Genomic DNA, 22,775 nt, shown 5'->3' on the forward strand with positions numbered 1-22,775 from the left:
TGTGAGTTGTTCCAAATGCTTACATATTCCTGATTTCACTATAACTCATCTAATGAGTCATAAACAAATTTGAATGCATTCAACTTCTGAATCAAGTGAGTCCTGGTATTGTGTAATCTAAAATAGGTGAGGGCTTTCCGGTTTATTTTTGGCACTAAGCAAGCACTCTACCTCATGAGCTATACCTCTATCATAAAACATACTGTTAAAGAATTCAAAATGATATAAAAAATAAGATGGAATTCTTACCTAAGTATTCAGGTGTTCCCATGATTTCCCGAAGCTCACTTGCATTCCCAATTTTTCGAGACATTCCAAAATCTACAATTTTTATGTCCCCGAGTGGGTATATACTGCTCAAAAGTATATTCTGTGGCTAAATAAAGCACATAAAAGGTGATGAGCAATAGACAATGAAGGAGGGTACTTATCCTATTATCCTAGATTAAAGATAAATTGAGTAGAACCTGTTGCTTAGAACTTACACGTTTCTTAGATACTTTATCCCAATATCCACTGAACTCCCAATTAGGAAGAGTACATATTTCATGATGAGGAAATTCACAGACACGGACTTTTAGTTTTTAAGATGTACCAAATTCTGTCCATGAAAAGTTGAAGTGGCAAGCACACGTGTACACATACACACACACACACACACACAGAGAGAGAGAGAGAGAGAGAGAGAGAGAGAGAGAGCCAAGCACATGAAGTCTTTGCAGTAGAGATGATGCTCAAGCCAAGTCTTATAGGAAATTAAAAAGGCCTGACTGATAGCAGAGTAAGCATGAAAGAATTAGCATACATATCCCATCCAGAGTAGAAAGTGATTCTGAATCATGTGATGGCTCTAGATGAGCTGGGCCTGACTGTCCCAAGGTTTATAGCTTAGACATTAAGATGTATGTATCCTCCACTGTCTCCTAGAGACATATGATTTGACTTTCTTGTTGCAGGTGCAGACTATGACAAAGTCCTATCAGAGCCCACTGTAAGTGTAGAAGTGCTGCTCAAAGTCTGTGCACAAAAAATCCTAACAGTCTTAACTGGGTGACAAGAGACTACTAGAAGAGACAAGTCACCTCTGTTGCCAGCTTCATGGTTATGGTATTAAAAACCAGGTTTACAGGCTACCCCTACTTCAAGTGCTGTATGAGTCACTTTGCCTTGATCAGGACAAAGACCAAAAATTTGCTGGTCATTGATAATCACCCAGCTACCTACTCTGTTGCCCCTTTCCCATTTATGTCATTACAGAAGAGCCAGTGGGGAGGCTGGACTGGAAAATTTTCCTTCCTCTCCACGAGGGACAAATGCAGATGGTGCTGGTTTTTTGTTGTTGCTGGCTTTTTGTGTGTTTGGTTTCGGTTTTGGTTGTTTTCCTAAGGGATAGAAGAGACAGCTGGACATTGTACATTTTAAAGTATTTACAGAACTTTCAAATGGATTCAAATTGAAACCACAGTTGGGAAAAGATTTGGAAATCAGAGATAAGCCTGGGCTATGGCATGCAGTGATTTTGGAATTATGTTATGAAAGTGGCAAAGGAACCCAAAGGCTCATACAGACAAACTCTATAGGCAGAGTGGAGGCCATTGTTTAATAAACACAAGACAGGTTCCTTCAGACTTTAAAGTCTGTGAGTAGTTGTGGAGAAAGACAAGAAAGAACAGCATTACCAGAAAGCATCGAGTGGTTCTGGGGACTAGGGTAAGGCCTCTGACTAATCTGCACAAGACAAAGGCCATCACGCTTTAGAGAAGATGAGTGAGATCTGGAGCAGAGCAATAAGGAGCAAAGAGAGCACATTAGACAGCCATCAGCACCAATCTCTTCAAAGGGAGGCGGTGCTAGGAAAGGTCTGGGTCGGCCTCTAGGAGTAGGGGGGAGCAGGAACTAGTATAAGGATGATGGGTTTTAACTCAAGCTTATCCCACATGCAGCTTTTCCTGTCTGCAATACAAAGCTCACAGCTCACACACAACTCACAGTTAACACAGCTCACACAGCAGAGGGCACCCACTGTAGTCTAGAGGACCACAACACAACTTGCTTGTATCAACAGCACCCTAGCACTGAACCTCCAAGAACACAGAAGGAACACTAATGTTGTGTTAGTTTAAATCACATTAACATACCTTTAAATCAAGGTGAACAATGTTATTCTGATGTAGATAATGAACTCCTTCAAGGATTTGTTTAATGAGTCTGATAACATCATTTTCAGATACCATTTCGGCTAACTCAGGTAAACACAGGTTGAAAATTTCTCCACCCGCAGCACTGAAAGAAAATTAAAATGGAACCTTTTAAAATCATTTACCTAAAAATAACCTTTAAATACTGTATACCTATTAAGTGAAAACCACACAGCCATGTAAATGTCAGGTATACCATCTCTGTCTGTCAAGACTAAGAAACATGTTGTAAATAGGATTCAGTGCTCTCAAACTTCAGTTCCAAGTTGAATGTTCCAAGCACCAATGCAGCTGTAAGCTGTCACTGATTAATCTGTACGCAGCGTTCCAAGGGAAGGATTTGCTGCTGGCACTGTTTCATGACAACATAGGAAACACTATCAGCTGGTAAGGAACATGTCTGAAGGCACCAATGACATACACTTCACTTCAATCCTATTCCACTCATTCAAAACATGAAAATTCATGAAACTAACTTTATTATCTGACTTGAGGTATCATGATAAGGCAGTCTAAGTATCAGAAATTTCACACCACTGTTGTATTTATATTAGTAGTTATTGCATTTATATTAGTAGACTACAAAATCAGGCATAGGAAGGCAAGATAGGAAACGTGCAATCTGAAAAAGAAATAAATTTATCTTCATGAATATTTAATATACTGGCCACTTTATCTGTGCATCAGTGTTTACCTCCCACATCCTTCCCTGGTGTGTCTTGAAGAAGGAGTGGAAGTCCATAGTGTAGGCTGGCAATATACCTTCACCCCTCCCTTTTTAGTTAAAACCGTTTACTGTAACTAAAAATCCCACTCAAAAATAGATTGGCCTACTATATTCCTGCAATGGTGCCACTATTATAATACTGCGAATACAATTCTAAGAAAGTAAGAAATGAAAAGATGACACGCTAGGTTTTCAGAAACTTGTTTGCTAGGCACTTTACAAGGTATAGAATACACCATGAACTGAGAAAATCATACAAAGCAAGACACAGGTCACCAGGATGCTCACAGTTGTGTCACAGAAATCAAGAATTCATTCTGGCTGCTGTTAAATTAGCTATCACATGGACTTTTAAAATGTCTTCTACAATGACATATTTAATCGAAAGAACTTTGTAATTTCCTAACAAAAAAGGGTATCTTACAAAGGCAAAGTTGCCACTTGTTAATTATAGGCAAGTTCCCCTTCCAAGCTATTCTGTTTCAAGGGAAGCTTTTGCTATATAGTCTTCAAAAAGCTAAAGAGTGTAAGCCATAATTAATTTTAGTTTGCTCAAAATTCAGCATTATTAAAAACTTCATATGCCTATTTAGAAAACACATTCTCTTTGATTGGATTTTTAGGTGTTTTCCTTAATTCCTGCATATGTCTCCAAATCACTTAGCAGGAACAAGGTCTTCACATCACAGAGTGACAGTGACTAGACTAGTCTCAACATCTCTCCTCAATTTATAAAAAGATGCAACCATACCACCTTCTAGAAAGTAACATTTATTTATTCAAATAGTCAAAGAAAGGGCTAAAATAGTCACGGTTATGCTATAATTGGAATGAAATACTTTTATGTGGGCTATATATTTTGATAAAAATAAAAGATCTTTGTACAAGGTGATTACAAGGACTTCAGTTTAATTTATAAAAGTAAATAATTTGACTTTAAAAAAGTTTAAATTGAGGCAAAACAGGAAAATACAAAAACACAATAGAACTATCAAAACTCCTAGAAATATTAATTACTAAATAAAGTTTACAGGTATTTACAAAGCTAGCAAACGCAGTAACTCAAAACAGATTCAGATACTATATATAGTTGGACACATTTATTCTGTGAGCTCGCAATAACATCCAAAAATTTGCCCTGAAGCTCCACCTTTGTATCATAGGCTGAATAAAAAAAAAATAATTAAAAAAAAAGCCATACAATGGAGTTCTTTGGAATTTAGCCATATATGGGTCTATGGATATGGCAGTGATACAGCATGTATGCTTATATGCTTATAATGAACTAGGGTCTGGGTTCAATTTCTATAACACACACACACAGACACACACACACACCAAACTTTTTATGTGTCTTTGAGTTCTAAATTATGCAAACCTTGTTTTGTAATTAAAAAATATTTTTAAAGAGTTTTATAAGATGAAATCCCAACCCTGAATATAAACAGAAGCAAACGGATTTGACCTTCCTCTGTATCTCTGACTCTGACTAAATGTCATAGTGGGCCATACTTTGGCTTAAAAGAATAGCAAAGAAAAGAAGAAGAAAGAAGAAGGAAGAAGAAAGAATAAGAAGGAAGAAGGAAAAAAGAAAGAAAGAAAGAAAGAAAGAAAGGAAGGAAGGAAGGAAGGAAGGAAGGAAGGAAGGAAGAAAGAAAGAAAGAAAGAAAGAAAGAAAGAAAGAAAGAAAGAAAGAAAGAAAGAAAGAAAGAAAGAAAGAGAGAGGAGGAGGAAGGAAGGAAAGAAAAAGGGGCTAGGGAAAACGTGTTGCTTGCTGCCAGGTGTAGTATTAGCAGGTTTAAGCAGAACTGACAGATACCACCCCACTGAAACCAGAGTGTCATGTAGAGCCGGCTAACCAGGTTCAGCCAGGGAAGATTCATGGAGACCTTGGTGTGCAGAGCCAGGAAGTCTGCAAACACTAATTCAACAACATCAGAAGGATACAGATTGGAGCTTTAAAACCTACTTGACAAATTTTAACCTTTGATAAATTCGGGACAAATTTGGCATGAAAGAAACATAATGGAAAAAATGATTAGGGTCTACTAATTTGATCATAATAGGTTGTTTTTAATTAATTCTATTCAACAGTTTAACAAAACCATGAATACAAAGTGATAGTAAAATGGGAGAAAAAAGAAAAACACTTTTATCAGAAGAACACCAGTTCAATAAATGTAGAATAAATAATGGAATTAGAAAGAATCATTTTCTGCTATTCACTGTAGCTGCTAATTTGTGCAAGTATGTCAATGGTTACAGAAATTTCTGGAGGGAATCTGTCAAAGAGAAGGGCATTTACTAGGTGACCACTCAGATTTGTTATTAACTACAAAGGGTTGTTCCTTTATATTGAAGATATACTCATCTCCAAATTTTCACAACCAGCTGATGATGTCGGGCAGTGGTAGCACATGCCTTAACCTCAGAGGCTGAGAGGCAGAGGCAGGTAGCTCTCTGAGTTCCAGGCCAACCTGGTCTACAGGGTGAGTTCCAGAACAGCTAGGGCTACACAGAGAAACCCTGTCTCAAAAAAAAAAAATATGGAGACAGTAAAGAAATTTACATGTGGGCTATTGGATGATTCGACTTCATGTATGCTGACTTTACGTCTGATACTTATGTTGGTTGTGTAGAACACCTCACTCCTTAGAACAAATCCTGCAGGATGCAAAACAGAAATTGCATATACAATCTTCAAATGGTTCAGCAAAGACATCAAATGTCAACTGATGAACTGAAGTGAAGAATATACACGTGTCAACCGGATTATTTTTTCAAGTATTCCTAGATTCAAAATCTGTCTGGCCAAATTGTTAGGATTAAATGAGAATGCCCAGTGTAACACTGCCATCCAGAAAGTGACAGACACGCTTGAGCCCCAATCCTAGCAATTACCTTTAGTCTTAAAGTTACTTTAAGAGATTAAATACACTAATCTACCACTACACTTGCTGAGGGCTAGTTCTATCTCAGCCAGAGAGAGGTATTTAGATCACAGTCAGTCCTATTAAATTTGTTGGATAGGGTTCCTAGATCCATTTTCAGATTGTGAACATGACCTATGCATAAAATACATCATGATTCTAAGGAATTTTGTTGTAGCTCTTCAGACGATCTCCAAACAGGATTTTATTAACACAGTCAATGTCTTGTATTCATCTCTATACCTAGTATTTTATTAGCTGTTTTTCTAATGTTTATGCTTTTCCCATAATTTATAGGAAAAGAACTAGAGCAAAGGCAGCTGAAGAACTTTTGACAAAAATCATCATAAAATGCATGAAAAATGAAATGGCATTGGTAGTATCCTAGTATTTCCTGCTATGCTAATTTACTCTGAAGCTTCTAGAATATACTTTTATGTATCTTGTTCTGAGAAATGTATATACTACTCATTGTTCAGTAAACTACATGTCAGTTTAACCTTTTAAAAATCATCATTTCCGGGCTAGAGCGATGGCTCAGAGGTTAAGAGTACTGACTGCTCTTCCAGAGGTCCTGAGTTCAATTCCTAGCAACCACATAGTGGCTCACAACGGTCTGTAATGGGATCTGATGTCCTCTTTTGATGTGTCTGAAGATAGCTGCAATGTACTCATATACATTAAATAAATAAATAAATCTTTTTAAAAAATAATTTTCATTCACAAATTATTTTAGTCAAATCTATTTTCTTACATAAAACAATTGACTTAAAAAAAAACCCATATGAACAAATCTCTACTTCCTTACAATATGAATCCTAAAACGAAGCTCACAGGAGATGGGGTGGGAACTCAGAAAGCATGAGGCCCAGGTTCTGATCACAAAGCAGGTGTGGTGGCCTGCCTACAACCCTAATGCATAGGAGATAGCGACAGAGCATCTAAGGAGCAAGCAGGCCAACCAGACTGGCAGAAAGGGCACACTCCAGGTTTACTCAAGGACCCACCCAGTCTCAATGTATAAGATGAAGATCAATTGAGAAGACACCTAAAATCTATCTCTGAGTTCCACATGCTTGCACATGCTTGTGCATACCACACACACACCAAACGTGCATCACTCACACTCCATGTACATATATACACATACAAATAAAGTAAAATAGGACAAATACACTGTCACATTCAAAGGGCGATGCATTGTATACATTGACTGGTAAAAAGAATTCCTCTAGTTTGTAGCATTATTTTCTCTAAAACAGTACTTTCCTTTTTTAGTTTGTGCTGAAGTAGATTTACTTTACTAAAGCCTATCAAAACAGGTGGTGAACTCAGTATTAATTTACTATTCTCTTTCATATATTGTCCATCTTCAAAAACTAGTAAGTGTATTTGATGCTGAACTTGGTTAGCCAGCCATGGGGATCTTAACAGTCTGACACTCATAACACTTCATCCATTACTGAGTGCTTTAGTGTTTGCAATTGTTCACTAACCAGACGGATTTTTTTCTTTTGGCTACAGTTGCTGACATTGCTTTTTAAATCCTATGTACTATAAATGGCATAACAATGTAGTAGACATCTTTTACAAGCCCTCTTCTTGCATCATTTCTTTGGACATGTTTTACTAAACAGATTAGCAAAACATAAAACATGGCTTCTATTTTATTTGTTATTAGATTATTTCTAGACAAAACCCTCAAGTTATAAACTATTAATATGGAATTAAATTATTGCAACTATATTCCCAAATTGTTGGGTTGACTATGTTTGTTGCCTGCTGTAAATGAATTTTGGCCTAGATGTTTGAGGCTACATATTTAGCCTTGGAAAAAAAATGTACAAATATAAACTATGTCTCTCTAATATTTTATCAATAGTCAATGTTGTCATACTGTTGTCATCTGACATTCTGCATCGTATTCCACCAATTACAATAAACACCTTAAATGTATGAAGCACATACTTACTATTCTAACACCAAAATGATTTCCGTTGCATTTTCGTAGACCTCATGCAGATTAATCACGTGGGGACAAGACCTGGCCAGCTCCAGCACAGCTATCTCATGCAGAATTTCCGCCCGGCAATCCTGCCCTCTTCTCCTCTTTTTCAGGGATTTGGCAGCATACTCTTGTCCAGTTGATTTTGATATACATTGTCTAACCACAGCAAATTTTCCTCTAGAAAGAAAGAATAGGGAAACTTCATAACTCCAACTTAAGGTGAAGTCTTTCACGTATCTGTGCCATTAGGAAATTTTCTTTTTTGTACAAGCTGACACAAATACTATGTGCTCTTTTATTAAGTCTACAATGTTACTGTGTAAGTGTAGGCAATTATCATAGCAGAATAAACTATTGTTTTTACTATCAGTATAATACATTTCAGTGTACCTGATAATATCATGTGCCTAACAACACTATGCCTCTAACAGATACACAAGGGATATGGATCCTATGGAGGGTATTCAAATGTATTTTGGGATCATGTAAGAAATTAAGGATGATCAACAGTTTGGTATAAAAACACCCGGTAATGTCACATCTGTCATTTTAGGAAATTATATATGTTTTTATCTCTTTAATAGAAGTACTTAGCATCTTACCCAAACTTAAAAGCACAAAGATTATTTCTCCTGGTATATGCATATATTATTATTATAAGCATTTAGTTTTTCAAAGATATAAAGCTATTCTGAACCTAAGATTAGTCTAAGAACTAACAAACTATTGATTTGCACACTCCAAAAAGAGGCAACATGACCTTAGACAGGGAGGTTTACATTCAATCCCAGAGGGTTTTCAGATTGAAGCCTATCATAAACCTGCTAGGCTCTACTCTAAAAGATCCCAATTTAATAACTAAGAATAAACCACATTCTAGTTTCTGGTACTAACTTGGGTACAAGTAAATCTCCAGAAACTGGTATTTTAACTCCATTGCTGCAGCTACTCTCAAAAATATACTTCTAAACATAGATGGTCAGCTGATAGCAGGGTCAACCATTTAACCTAAGTGGTTTAACCCCCTGTGTGGGAGTTAGGAGAAGAAATTGCTTGCCTGCATTTTATTTGTTACTCACAAGAACCAGAACAACAGTTTCCTCCTCATTATTTTCCAAATACCTCAAAAATCAGTGTCAATCTAAAACATGTAGCTAATAATTAAAAATAAAGTATACAGTCTATAATATGAAGCCTACATACCTCAATGAAATAAACTGCCTATACAAACCTGATCCTTTACTGTTCAGTGCCAAGAATTTCTAGCTTTCTTGTCTCACAACTATGGAACAATTTCTCCCCTTAAAATGGATTTGTTTATTAAGTTTAACAATTACCAAGTCTTACTTAGATACAGAAGCAAAAACTTGTCTAAAACAGAAAAGGGAGTTGAGGTTTTAGAAAAACCCTCACCTTGTAAAATTTAGGAACCAAGCTAGGAAACCAAGGACATTACATATCTGAAAGACAGGGCATTTACAGTTGTGATGACGTCACTACTCTCCAGTTACCTGAAGGTATCTATGAACTAGAATTGCTTCAAAAACAAGTAGCAAGATTAACAAGTTTCATCTATTTTTACCTCACTATTTCGGCTTCCTAAGACTCTCTTAAACTACTCTTACATTCATGAGCTCAGGACAAAGTTGCGCAAATGTCATGGGTGATGGTTCTTTTGACAGTGTTCACTGCTAAGGGAACACTCTATGAGGACAGGGAACGTGTCTAATCTAATTAATCAAATCTATTAAAAAAATCTATACTTAGCTAACTAACACTTAATATCACCTGAAATGTTTCTGAGCAAATGCTAGAGTCTGAATATCTACTGTAACACCACACATTGTGCTGTTTTTAAATCCACATTTGCTCCTCCTCTTCTTCCTACTCCTCCTCCCCCTTCTTCCTCCTCCTCTTCTTCCTCCTCCTCTTCTTCCTCTTCTGTCTCCCCCTCCCCACTTCTCCTCCTCCTCTTCTTCATCATCTTCTTCTTTCTTTGGTTTTTTGGGACTGTAGCCCTGGCCATTCTGGACCAAGCTGGCCTCCCACTCAGAGATCCACAGTTGCCTCTGCCTCCAGAGTGCTGGGACTAAATAAAGGTGTGCACCACCACTGCCTGGCTCACATTTGCATTTTTAAACATTTGAGAAAGTTACATCAACATACTTATACAATTTCATATGCATATATTCATATAAATACTGTGAAGCAAGATAAATATTTTACCATTATTATCAGAGGCTTTAGGCGAAAAGAACAAGTACCTACTTTCTATCCTTAGATGCCAGTTGTAGTTTAAGACGTCTAACAGTAATCTTTAAACTATGTTCCTATACCAAACTGAAGAGAAGCCGTCAAGAGAATGTAAAACCTTAATAATAACATAAAGGGCAAGGCTGACTAGATTTCCCAGCAATGAAAAAGGTCTAGCTGTTACCCACGGCATTCTAAAACACACAATAAAACACCAAGGGATGGGGAGGGTAAGCCACAAAGGAAGCTGACGTTTTATTTCTGAATCTGCCTCCCCCTTCTAACCACAAGGCCGATGAAACTTTGCCTCAGCTGGGGGAGGGGTGGAAAAAACTTACCCAACATGGTAAAAAACAGGAACAATGCAGTTTAGTGAAAAATGAACTTAGACTTACGTTATATATTTCCCTTTGTGTTGCTTAAAGGACATTTAAAATTAATTTTTAAACACGGCTGGTATGGACAGATAACTTGTAGTTTTCTATATGCTAGAATTATGTTTCTAAATTACAAAATATGCAAACCTCCTAGAGGAAAGAAAAGAATGAACCCCAACTTCACTTCATCAAACAAGCTCACTAAGTCTGGTTAAGAGCTTGACAGATTTTTAAGATTTATGGAAGGCTTTAAAAATTAGAATTTTTAATTGCCAACGCTGAAAATTAAATATAACAATATTTATCACATGAGTCACTAGCCCAAAGCAATTTAAAGATGTGATTTAAGTCTCTTCCATGAAGCTATCTGATTCTGGGACACTAGGAATCTGACTTTTGTTTTAACCATAACCTATAACGAGCTTTTGCTTTAAAAGCAAACTTAGTCCAGCTCAGGCTGGTTCCTTATGCCATCCCTTCACCTGCAGACAGTGTAAAGTTAACAGTGACCCCACGCAAGTCCTCTACAAAGTTAAAGGGAAAAAGCTCTCTTTAGCCTCGATGCCTATTATTTTGAAGTTAACCTAATAAAGTTACTCATCCAAATAGTAACCTAGAAAAACAGGTAAGAATGCTCAAGTCTTTGTCTAAGTATCTGTTCAGAGCAATTTCCAGTTGTTTTACAATAAAAGGCAACTTGAACATATTTAGTCTATCTTCTCAACTAAGTAAAAGGAGATAATACTCAACTAAGAGGATCACTGATCACAAATTTTGATCCAGAGCAAAGGAAGCTCAAGTAACTAGCTTAGTCAGAATAATATGATGCTATATGACACAGACCGGGCATCCCTAGTAATAAAAATGGATAAGAAGAAAGGGGGACAAGGAGGAAAGAGAGAGGAACAAAATGTGGAAGGAGACACACGGGCATCTAATGGCTTCAGCAGTCTTCTCACAAAGTAAGACTGTGAACAATACTGTGTCTAATACTAGGCCCTTCGTTTTAACAGAAACAATCAAAAGCAGAAAGTGTCCCAGAAGAGGGAAATTGAACAAAGGAAGTCCGTCTGGATAGTGTGCCACACGATACATACTTAGGGAAACTAATGATGTCCAGCTTTGTTTAAATATTTGAAAGACGGTCAAGTATATACTGAATGTAGCTACCAAAAGGAAACCATGTCTATTTATGAAGGAGAGATTAGTAGAGCAAGAAGCAAAATATTCTATGTCTGTGAGATGGTCTCATCTCTATGTTATGAAAAAGGGGCTTTATGAAACATCTGAAAAAAGGAGAAAGGCCAGGACTTGCCTCTACCTAAAACATAAAAGACACAAGCAAAGAATTACCTTTCCTAGTCCAGGCAACTTGAGATTCCACACTGAGATCAGACTGGTTTTTTGTCTACCCATCAATAGAAAACACTTTGTAAACCACTGTAGCATAAGCCAAACATTTACCTCCATACAAACACACGTACACAAAAAACAATATGATCTAACTCTTCATAACCATGCTTACTTTAAACCTAAGAAGACACACAACAGATGAGTGACTTGGCACAGGTTTCCTAGTACATACTAAAAAGTTACTGTAGTACTCAATGTCAAGGGCACGCTTGGCCATAAGAAGTGCATACTTGATTAAGCCAAGAATTTAGACAGGCTTCTACTAATACAGAAGACCAATTCTTTGTAATATAAAACTGTGATATTAGATATGAGTTAAATATTCTTAATTTATGAGGGTATGTACATATGGAGTAAGGAAGTATCTCTTTCTATTTTAGACAGACACAGTAGCTAGGAATGGAAAAATCAAAATGTATTGAACCAAAACATATAACACTGTATTAGCCCTTTACAAATATTAAGTAATTTAACCCTAAAAAATCTACACAAATAAATACAATTATCCTTATCTCTTTTTCAGATGGCAGTGAGAGGTGTTGTAATTTAACTGAAGTCACACAGGTAATCAATGGCAGAGCCCAGATGAGGACTTGGCAGCCTGAGCTGTCCCTTCCCATTCACAGACACAGAAGCAAAAAGAAATGAGATCTGGAGCTAGGTGGGATATTTGATATGAACTCCTCCACAGATTTAATTTTCTGTTCAGCTAAGAAAATAGAGATGAAAGCTTTTCTTTCTAATCACTGATAACAGTTCTAAGTTTTATAACAAATAAAACACTGAATTTAGCCAGCACACATATCAAAGATATCAAAGTTTCCTTACCTCCCAAGTTCTTTTGGGGTAAGAGTATAGAAATTATTAAAATTCTCTGTTTTAATCGGCGTTTGAGGGGTTGTAGTTAGCAAGCCTGAGACACTTCGGCAATCGAATCTCCTCCGAGACATGTTGATGACTGCCAGACCTGCTTCTCTAGGCAGACTTTTACCTAGTTAAAAGAAGAGACAGGAAGAGAGAAGATGGAACTTAAATGTAACTGAAAAACAGAGACATTATCTCAGGCAGGATGTGCATTACTTACACAGCTCCAAATATAGTATTAAGATAGAACAACATAGATATGCTGATTTCAGGAGCTTATTCTATTCACAAGCGGAAAACGCCAGAAGCACACATAGACATAAATTGAATGGTAACTAAGCACAGCTACTGACTTCATTTAAAAAGAAACTGCTATAAAAATAGTGAGAAATGGTTATGATGCAGGTGGAAGGAGGTATCATTAGTATTGACTGTGAATTGCTATTCTTTAAATCCATGGCTTCCACTCACCTGTGGAATTTAATATAGTAATGTAATGAATATTTGTTTTAACTTAACATGTCCACAAACTTGGTAGCAAATTCACATTTTGTGCATTATATTTCTGTCCCACATAAATCAAGAAACAGAACTTGCTCATGGATTGGCTACTTTCCAAAACTAAATCTAGAACCACCCCCCTAGACCTTAACAGTTCTACCCTTGGCACAACCCAGTACTGAAAACTCTATTTTGCTGGGTCAATGACTGATCATAAATAAATTACCAACCCAGAGTCAAATCCATATCTGAAGTTCATAGTCTGAAACTTTTGGTACTTTTAGTATCAAATTACTATTTGATATTAACCAAATCTGTGTAATTATGGTAGACTCTCAGCCACGTCTATCTATGAAAGATCAGGAGTTATTCTGCTAGGACTCTCCCATAATACCCCTCTAGTGTCTGTTGCTGTTGCTACATCACCCTCCTCACCTCCTGCTGAGAACAACTGTTTTTTGTTTGTTTGTTTTTTAAAACTTTGCCACATTCAATTGCCAACTAGTATCTTCTACTTAGGAAACAGGCAGTGTTTTCTGTCCTATATTTTGTTTAGTTTTCAAATTTGTAAATTATTTCTATATAACCTTTGGTCCTGAGGCAAACACTTCTCTAGGTAGCTGGGGATACATCTCTTGGAGTCTGAGAATACCAATGCTGGGAGGTGGGGGAAAGAATTGAGCTGAAATGCCCCTGGGTGTGAATTCCATTTACATTCATTACAGCCAGGAGACCATATACAGAGTTTTAAGTTCCCTACTGTATCAGTCTGGTTTCTGTTACTATATTGAAATCCCCAAAGTAGGCTATTAATAAAGAAAATGTGCTTATTTTGGCTCACAGTTCTGGAAGGACAAGGACAAGGAGCCTCAAATGATGGTGGCCTTCTTGCTGGAGAATATCACAATTATCACATGACAAGAGACAAGGAGACTGTGCACATGTCTGGTTCCTTACCATCCTTTCATAAAGCCACTAGGATGCTTCATCAACACAGGGATTCTAACCTAAGAACCTTACTTAATCCTAATCACTTCCTAGTGGCTTAAACCACAGACTTGAGGTCCTCACGCTCTTAACAGCTCACAAAGGCTGGATGTGGTGGCACATACACCTATAAATTCCAAGATCCAGAAAGCTAAAGCAATCTGAAGACGTAAGGCAGGACTGCTAAGAGTGTGAGGCCAGCCTGAAATACAGAATGCATACGAGGTCTGCCAGGACTACATAGCAAAGCACCTCAAAATGGGAATGCAACACAAGTCTGGAGGACAAAATATATTCAAATCCTAACAGCTACTATTATAGGCCAAACTACATCTTCCTTCTATCTGTTAGGTGAAATATTAAACCCAGTACCTCACAATGTAACTTCTTTTTCAGATAAGGGCTTTTAAGGTGGTGACTAAGTTAAAAACAGACCATTAAGGTAGGGCGCTAATCCACTATGACTGGTGTTCTTATAAGAAAAGAGAGACATAAAAACACATGAAAGACATGTGAAAACATTGGCAAAAAATAGCCAAACATTTTCAATAGCTGTCTGCATTTTTTAAGGGTCTCAGTATGCAGTTCAGTCCTAGAACTGTGTAATCCAGACTGACCTTGAACTCGTTATAATCCTTATCTCCCGAGCGAGCGCTAGGATTATAGGCCTATAGCATCACCCTGTGGTCCGTTAACTTTTCATACCTTCTTAGTTCTGAAGACACTGTTACTAAAATTATTAAATAACATTTTTAATATGTCATATAGTATTGTCTGAAAAATCAATATGAATATCGATTCCTACATTCAGTCAGCTAGGCAAAGCCTCTTCTGCACCTTTGGATTTTAGAATTTAGTACCTACACTTATGATTACACTTGCACTATTCTCATTTCTACAAATAGAAGGGACAGGCCTAATCACTGATACAACTGGGCTATCTTCCCAACAGTTTTCATCAACAAAGAACACTGTAATTGATTAGAGACAAGTTCATGAGTCTTAAATTTTTCTTCATATAGATTTTAGGTGCTAGGATGTTTGCCTCTCAGAGAAACTGGAACTAGTAAACATTTTATAAATAAGCATTTTCTACTCTCAATTTTCAAGAGGCAATATGATCCTTTTTGGCATCAAATATTTATGTTTAATTAAGTATGATTTATACATTTAAAAACACTCCAAGAACCTGTTGAGTGTATAAACTCTAAAATCCAACATATTAGCATACTCAAGAAAGTTGCACTTTCAAAGATTAACTCATTAAATATGAAAGTAAAGACATAAAAGCTTATAAGCAATATGATAAATCAGAGGGTAGACTATAAAAGTCAACAGAAGATTGGAAAATTGCAGCAAAATATTAGCAGTAGTCATCCCCAGTGAGATTATGGTAATTAGAATTTCTTATTATTAGCTTATCTAAACTTAAAACATTATACTTCAATAATCAATAAAAACAGCTGTGATTGCTGTCATGTCATCTCCTAAGGCTAAATACTTTAAACCTAACTAATATGAATATACAATAAAATGACTAATAAAGTCTTCCTTATGATAGGAAATGGCTGTGAATATGTGGCCAGAAAAATGCAACCTCTTTTTCTTTGCAAGAGCAAAGGTGTCAGTCTATATACGTTACTTTGCAGAATTTACTTTGCCTGAAGTTCAAGAGCCATCATTGGTTAGATTTTTTCAAGGCCTCAAAATTTTCTTTGCAGTATGTAGTAGCAGTATGTTATGTAGGTCAGATCTCATGCAGAGACCATGTACAACTTCAGGCTATATACTGTTAAAATCAGTACATTGTTTACAGTTACATAGAAAAGTAGTACATATGAGCAGCACTATGTGGACTCTGTGTGGTTAAATAAACAAGGGCAAGAAGTTAGGAGGGAAATGTGATAGACTTCTAAGAAAAGACAGAGGGAGAGAGTAGGCAGTGAATATGATTAAGATACATTGCATGCATGTGTGAAATTTTCAAAGAATAACTATGTATGTATCTATATATGAATGTATGTATGTATGTATGTAGTGAATGTTGAGAAAAGCCCAGATTTGTACTGGGACCTTCCAAAAGAGTCTAAAGTGTGATATACAGGTATATTAATTAGAATTAAGTTTGGCAAAGCCTGTTATTTAGTTATATGGAGAGAAAAGGAACTTTTTTTTAAAAAAAAAAAAGTTAGTGAAATGCATAATGATAGTCTAATCCAGTTATTTATCAGCTCATTAGAGGGCTTTCCTTGGGGTGTTAGCATGTATTAACGTCATACCCTAACAAATTCTCTAACACTCATATGAACTGATGGCTATTATTATGGATGAATATACCACAGGTATTTGTATGACAATAGATGTATCCAAAAACAATGTTAAGAAATTGCAAATTTTTCAAATATATTTAAACACAAAAATGAGTTTTGATGTTACAACTCATTTCATTATGGCTCTGCATCTCCAAATACAAACTTTGCCTTAAAAGAAGACATTTCAAGAAAACTAACCTTAGGCACATCTACCTGCTGCTAATATACCTGCATCAGATGCTATTTAAGGATCCATACAGCTTTGTTGTTTGCCTTTATCTATTTACTACACGTAAATGAATTGTCAGTCTAGGTATTTTCTCAATTCTCCTCCTCTGGTCAATTTTCTATATAATGGAGCCCAAATGTCACCTCTGTCCACCAAAGTCTTTACAAACGGGTTGCCTGTCATTTACGATACATGGGTATACATGAGGGCTAACAGTCAGTTCTCTGTCTCTCCTTGTATGCCTTAAAATTACTACTAATTCTCTTGCTTCTAATAAACAATCTGCCGATCTTCTCTTCTATAATTCATAGTTATAACCAATTCTAAAGAATATACCTTATTCTAAATTCACAAATTACAAATGTATCTTACTTAATTTGAAATTGCTTCATATTTTATCAGATTATACCAATAAAAATATCTTAAGAAACTTAATGAATTTGGGTTTGTAAACAATTATAGACACACTGATAGAAGGCATAAATGCATGATAGAAGAAACAAGATTTCAATCTTACACTAGTATATGCCATACCTTTTCCAATTTTTTCATTAATTCCTATTATTACAATAAGAATTCAGATACGGATCAATAAAGGAAGGAAGAGAACGACATCTTACATTTGATCTGTACCTTTGAATGGAGAGCGCAAGTATGATCACTAACTAAATAAGCATCTTTCTAAATCTCTAGCAGTGCCATTCAAAAGTTATTCGTTTCGAGGTTATCAAATGAGAAGGCTTATAAAATAGAAATTACAGAATGCAATACAGAAAGCATTTAGAAGTAAGTTGTCTGCTTTGATTCCTTTGCTAGCCCCAGAAACTAAACCTTAAAATCCTTTGTAGCATGGTACACAAAGACCCCAGAAGCTGAGTACACACCAGCTTCATTTCCTGCCACAAGTCAGTCTCATGTTTTACCTCCACTTCTGTGCTTTGCCTCTCTGCCTGAAACATCCTTTCTACCTTTCCTTAAATGGCTACTTTGTATTCATGCTCTGCCCCAGGAAGCCTTGCCTCAAACCCACAGGTTGACTTAAATGTCTTTTCTTTATGCTTCAAACACGAGAACTCTGGACATACCAATTTACCTGAAAATTTAACATTAGAGTGCAATCATATTTTCTGTCAAAGGACAATAACCTTTTACTTGAGTTTAAGCAACTCCGAATGGGGTACCTGGTAAGAATTAAAAACTGTTTGAACAAAATGCTATAAATGATAAGGTACATCCAAAGGGATTACGCGGAACTGAGACTCATCTTGAAATTGCAGTATCGGAGCCTTCAAAACAGTCTCTGCTTACTTTAGTAGTTGGTTAAATACAAAATATTTAAAACTGCTCGTACAGAACTTCTTTTTCAAAACAAGGAAGCCACATAACTCAGAAATCAAATAAAATTATTTTATCACCTATTATAATGTAAGATTTAAAAACAAAAAACAAAAACAAAAAACAAAAACCATTTAGTCTGCTCTAACTGTTCCAGACTAGGCGACCACTTGTTTTCATGTAAATGCTTATGTTAGCTAAGAACATCCTGAAAGCCACATACTTGTCCTATCCATAGACCTTCATGAAGTAAATGTGAATGACTATGGCAGCCAAGCAACTTCTCTATACCACATGGGCACCAACAAGACTGAGCTGTGTCTAGGAAACAGATAAACTGAAGGTTTACTTATCTAGCATCTAGAAGAAATAAGAACTTTCTGTTCGTTCAAGGATGTGTTTTAGTTGGCCAGGGACTGGAAGACAGCATTAGTGTTGACAGACGATTTCTATGTTCTATGTACTCTACTCACAGCACTGTACTGTTATGTTTGTTTTTAAACACTGAACAGCAAGCAAAATCCAGTAATTTAATTCCCTGAAAATTACAATGGGAAGCCAACTGACTCTAGTCCAACCACTAGAGTATAGATTACAGCGGGGTTACGTCCCAGGCAAGGAACCTCAGCCTGACACTGGGCCAAGACAGTAAGGCCTGATGCCATCCCCACCCACCTTCAGAAAAAGAAATAGATCCTGTAATTGTGAAGTAGGGTGAGAAGATGTTGAAAACCGGAAATAATGGCGGGCTCATCACTCATCAGATGGAAAATTGGATTTCTGTTGTAAAATAAATTACCGTACCCTTTACTAATAACACCTCTGAAATAATGTTTGTTCAGTAACTGTTACAATGTAAACTGGAATCTAATTCTTAAAGGGTTAAAAAAACAACTACCATTTTACAATTAAAATTTCTCAATGCTTAAAGTACATCCTCTTTTGCACTAGTTGGAAAAAGCAAAGTGATCAATCAAAATATATCATGTATAAATATAAATTCAAAAAAGGGGTTCATTTACATGCACAAGATAATTAAAAAGAATATTTCTCTGTCTTGAACTCAGTTCAAAAACACATCCTTTTCAAAATAGTCTGGTATAGATAATATAAACTATGTGTAGTTGCATATATAGCTCTTTTGGCAGAGTACCAACTTGCATGCACAAGGCATAGGTTCAGTCCCCAACAGTGCCATATAAGTAGACAAATAATCAAAATTGAGCTGATAGTGCGGGCCTTTAATTTCAGAACTTGGAAGGCAGAGCCAGGCAGATCTCTTGAGTTCAAAGCCAGCTAAGTCTATAAAGTGAGACCCTGTCTCAAAAGACAAAAAGCCTTTAAAACTGGCAAGCAAGACTCAAGTGTAGAGTAAATGTCAAGATGCAGGAGGTAAGAATTTTAGACACAGGAAATAAGCATTATAATATATCATATCTTGAGAAAATTTAGTTTTAAACTGAGTCTCTAAAAAACTGGGAGATTTTGACACAGAAATTCTTCCTTATAATTGTCAAGCAGCTACAAAACAAACCAATGAAAACATGGTTATACGTTCACTTAACCCCAATGACAAACTGTTCACTGTCAATACACACTGAAAAATGAAATTAGAAGTGTCTGCCATTAAATGCCTACATTGTCTATAGACATTAATTTAGATATAAATGGTAGACTGTTGATTTATGAAGTTTCTACTAAAATGCCACTTCTACCTTAACCAAAATGTAATTTTTTTCTTAATATTTTATTACATGCAAGTTTAGAGGTCAGAGGACAAGCTGTAAGTGTAGGTTTTCTCTTTCTACCATGTAGGCCCTGGGGATAAGGACATTTGAGTTGGTGTCAAGAACCTTTCCCAGCAGAGCCATCTCCTGAAACTAAATTCTTACTTTAAAAAAAAAAAAAAAAAAAAATCCAAGAAAAACTATTACCAATCTATCCACATACAAAAAATTTTGAAATCACAGAAATATTACTTCTCTAACTTAAGCATACTGTCATGTAAGTAAATTTACTTTAATAGTAAACCTTCATTCCAGAAAATTATCTAAAATGTATGTGTATCTCAAAAAAACCAATTACTTGAAATATTAAAACTACCAAAAAATTAAATTAATATCAAAAAGATTAGGTGAAAAGACAGGTCTAAAATTTGGTCACGATTTCCATGGACTAGTGTTTTTTAATATACACAATTTTAAGGCACTGTGATTCAATTTTTATGAAGTTGTTGAAAACCATTTCTGGGCATCTCACTGTGAAGACTGTACCAATGAGAAAGGAGTTTATATCTCTCCATAATAAAACTGTGCTCCTGGAGTTCTAAATTCCATGTTACATATGCCTCCACTTGCCTCGTTACCTCTGCAGACCTTGCTGCTCAAGGCACAGCCTCTCTCCCAGTCTTGAACACTTAAAAAGTCCACACGGTATCAAACCTGCCGGCGAGGTTCGGTGTTATCGGTACCATGTATGTAAACATGACGTCAGCCAAACCCTCAGTGAATGTCACACTGCAAGCTAATGATTATGGTTGAAATTCCTAGGCTTTCAGAAGTATTTCTTAATTCCAACTTGCAAGCTGAAGCCAGCGCTTCTCTAGTCCCAGCACAGCCACGGCCACTAGCCACCAGCCGGCCGGCCGTGAAGTTTCTTTCAACTTTGTCTCCACTCATCTATATCCCGAGAGTGAAGCCAAATTAAGCGCTTTTCCCACGGTAAGGCCGAGTCGGGATAAAGATCCAGACCGTGGCCATGATGTGGCTGTCTAGTCTGAGGATGGGTCACAAGTACAGAAGAATTCCCACTGCTTTAAAGCCAAAAAGTCACGGAAACAGCTGTGGCTCCCCACGCCGGGACTGACAGCGGCCCACGCGATGACCGCAAAGTTTCTCCCAGGCTGCTGGCCGGACGCGTCCACCCGCCCCGACGTGAAGGCGTCCCGCGCCCACAGCACGCGAGCCCCGGAGCCACCCGGAGGACCACGTCGAGACGCCGCGGAGGCTATCGGGCATGGCCGCGCTCAGGGACGCCGGCTCTGGCCTTCGGGCTCGCCGCAGGGTCCCCGCGCCCCCACACCGACCGCTCCGCCGCAGCTCCGCGCCGTCGCGGGTTCTGCCCTCCCTCCGACCGGGCCACGGCTACACGGGCTCACCTCGCACTCTTCCCCACAACGGCTGGTCGCCGTCAGCCAGGCCCCTGTGAGGCGACTCCCGGCGGCGACCGCACAGACGCTGACCGACGCTTCTTACAGTTGAGGTTTGAAAAGTGCAGCCGCGTCTGGGACACTGTACTTCGACACAGACTCCGCCCTCTGCTGCCCAAGAGCCAATCGGAGCGATTACGGAGGGTGGGGTTGTCACGTGGGGGCGGGGCGGGGCGGCGGCCGGCAGCGCGTGCTGTGAGGCCGGGCCTCAGGAGGGGGGCGGGGAGTGGGCGGAGCGCCGAGCGCCTGAAGACTTGGTTGCTGGATGTAGCCTAGAACTGGACAGTGTGCAGGCCGGGTTGGGGGGGGGGGGGGGTCCGCGCCTCTTTTCCCACTTTTTCCACCTTCAGAGTAGTTCCGGGATGTGTAAGTATCGGGACACAAGAGATGAAAGAAGCCGATGTCCGGGCTCTTTGACTTGTGATGATTAAAGTTCTGTGTTTCAAATCTTCCTTGTCCTCTTCCTTACCTCCTGAACCTACCCTACAAATAGAGATTCCAGCTTGCTATGGGTTCTTGAAGCCATAAATAGGACTCCAGGATCCTAGTCTCTACAGCTGGATGTCTTAAGACACTAACTAGCTCAAGACACTGTAGGAGAATCTGAAGATGAACTAATTGCTGGTTTACTGTGGTAGGGGAAATGAGGAAAACTTGTACCTGCTCAATGCCCATTGCTACTTTCTTTCTTTCTTTCTTTCTTTCTTTCTTTCTTTCTTTCTTTCTTTCTTTCTTTCTTTCTTTCTTTCTTTCTTTCTTTCTTTCTTCCTCCCTCCCTCCCTCCCTCCCTCCCTCCCTCCCTCTCTCTCTCTCTCTCTCTCTCTCTCTCTTTCTTTCTTAGCAGTGTTAGAACACAGGGCCTTTCACATGCTTAGCAAGGGTTCCACTTCTAAGTTCCACCCCCAGGCCCCCAGATCTGTTAACTATTGAAGACTGTTTAAAAACTGAAAGTTTCGTGCTAGATACAGTAGGTTTACATACATATAAGATCCTAGGTTACTTATACGTTTATATGTAGCATCTACACATAGAATCTAGAACTGCTGAAGGGTACTTTTTTAGTAGGTATAAAAAACTATTGGGAAAAATTCTGTGAGTGGAACTCTCTTGCTTTTAGAACATCTTAGCAACCATTTTATGTTCTTCCCCTGTCACATTTAACCAAGATTTCTTCAAGCCATCTGCTTGCCCTTCCAAGCAGTGTATGTCCCAGGACACATGCATTTAAAGTTATCAAAACCATTTCATGAGGTCTGTGTTGTTATTTAGACAGGCCTCAGTATAATGTATTGATTCTTTAAGTGTTGTCAAATGGATAATGTTGCATCTTTTTAGCCAGGGAAGCATAAATGTTAAGGTGTCCACAAACCAATGAGATTGTTCCCATACTTTCTTCCAGGAAACAGCAGCTGCATCCAAAAGTGTCAGTACCA

At 37.7% G+C, this 22,775-nt stretch overlaps 1 protein-coding gene across 2 annotated transcripts in view; it reads right to left on the reverse strand.

Annotated features, from left to right (window-relative positions):
* Positions 1-21,455, reverse strand: part of Stk17b (serine/threonine kinase 17b (apoptosis-inducing)) — a 29,726-nt gene extending 8,271 nt beyond the window's left edge. Inside the window, exons 1-5 of one of the 2 annotated variants that reach the window (NM_133810.3) lie at positions 21,292-21,433; positions 12,735-12,897; positions 7,828-8,040; positions 2,139-2,283; positions 250-376 (exon numbers count right to left, since the gene is read on the reverse strand). In NM_133810.3, coding sequence (NP_598571.2) covers positions 250-376; positions 2,139-2,283; positions 7,828-8,040; positions 12,735-12,856 — 607 coding nt within the window. In that variant the 5' untranslated portion in view covers positions 12,857-12,897; positions 21,292-21,433. Of the gene's footprint in view, positions 1-249; positions 377-2,138; positions 2,284-7,827; positions 8,041-12,734; positions 12,898-21,291 lie in introns of both variants that reach the window. The other variant, XM_006496359.4, reaches the window with a different exon arrangement.
* Positions 21,456-22,775: the final 1,320 nt, after the last annotated feature.

Source organism: Mus musculus, chromosome 1, assembly GCF_000001635.26.
Source record: "Mus musculus strain C57BL/6J chromosome 1, GRCm38.p6 C57BL/6J".
In the NCBI taxonomy this organism is placed as follows: Eukaryota; Metazoa; Chordata; class Mammalia; order Rodentia; family Muridae; genus Mus; species Mus musculus.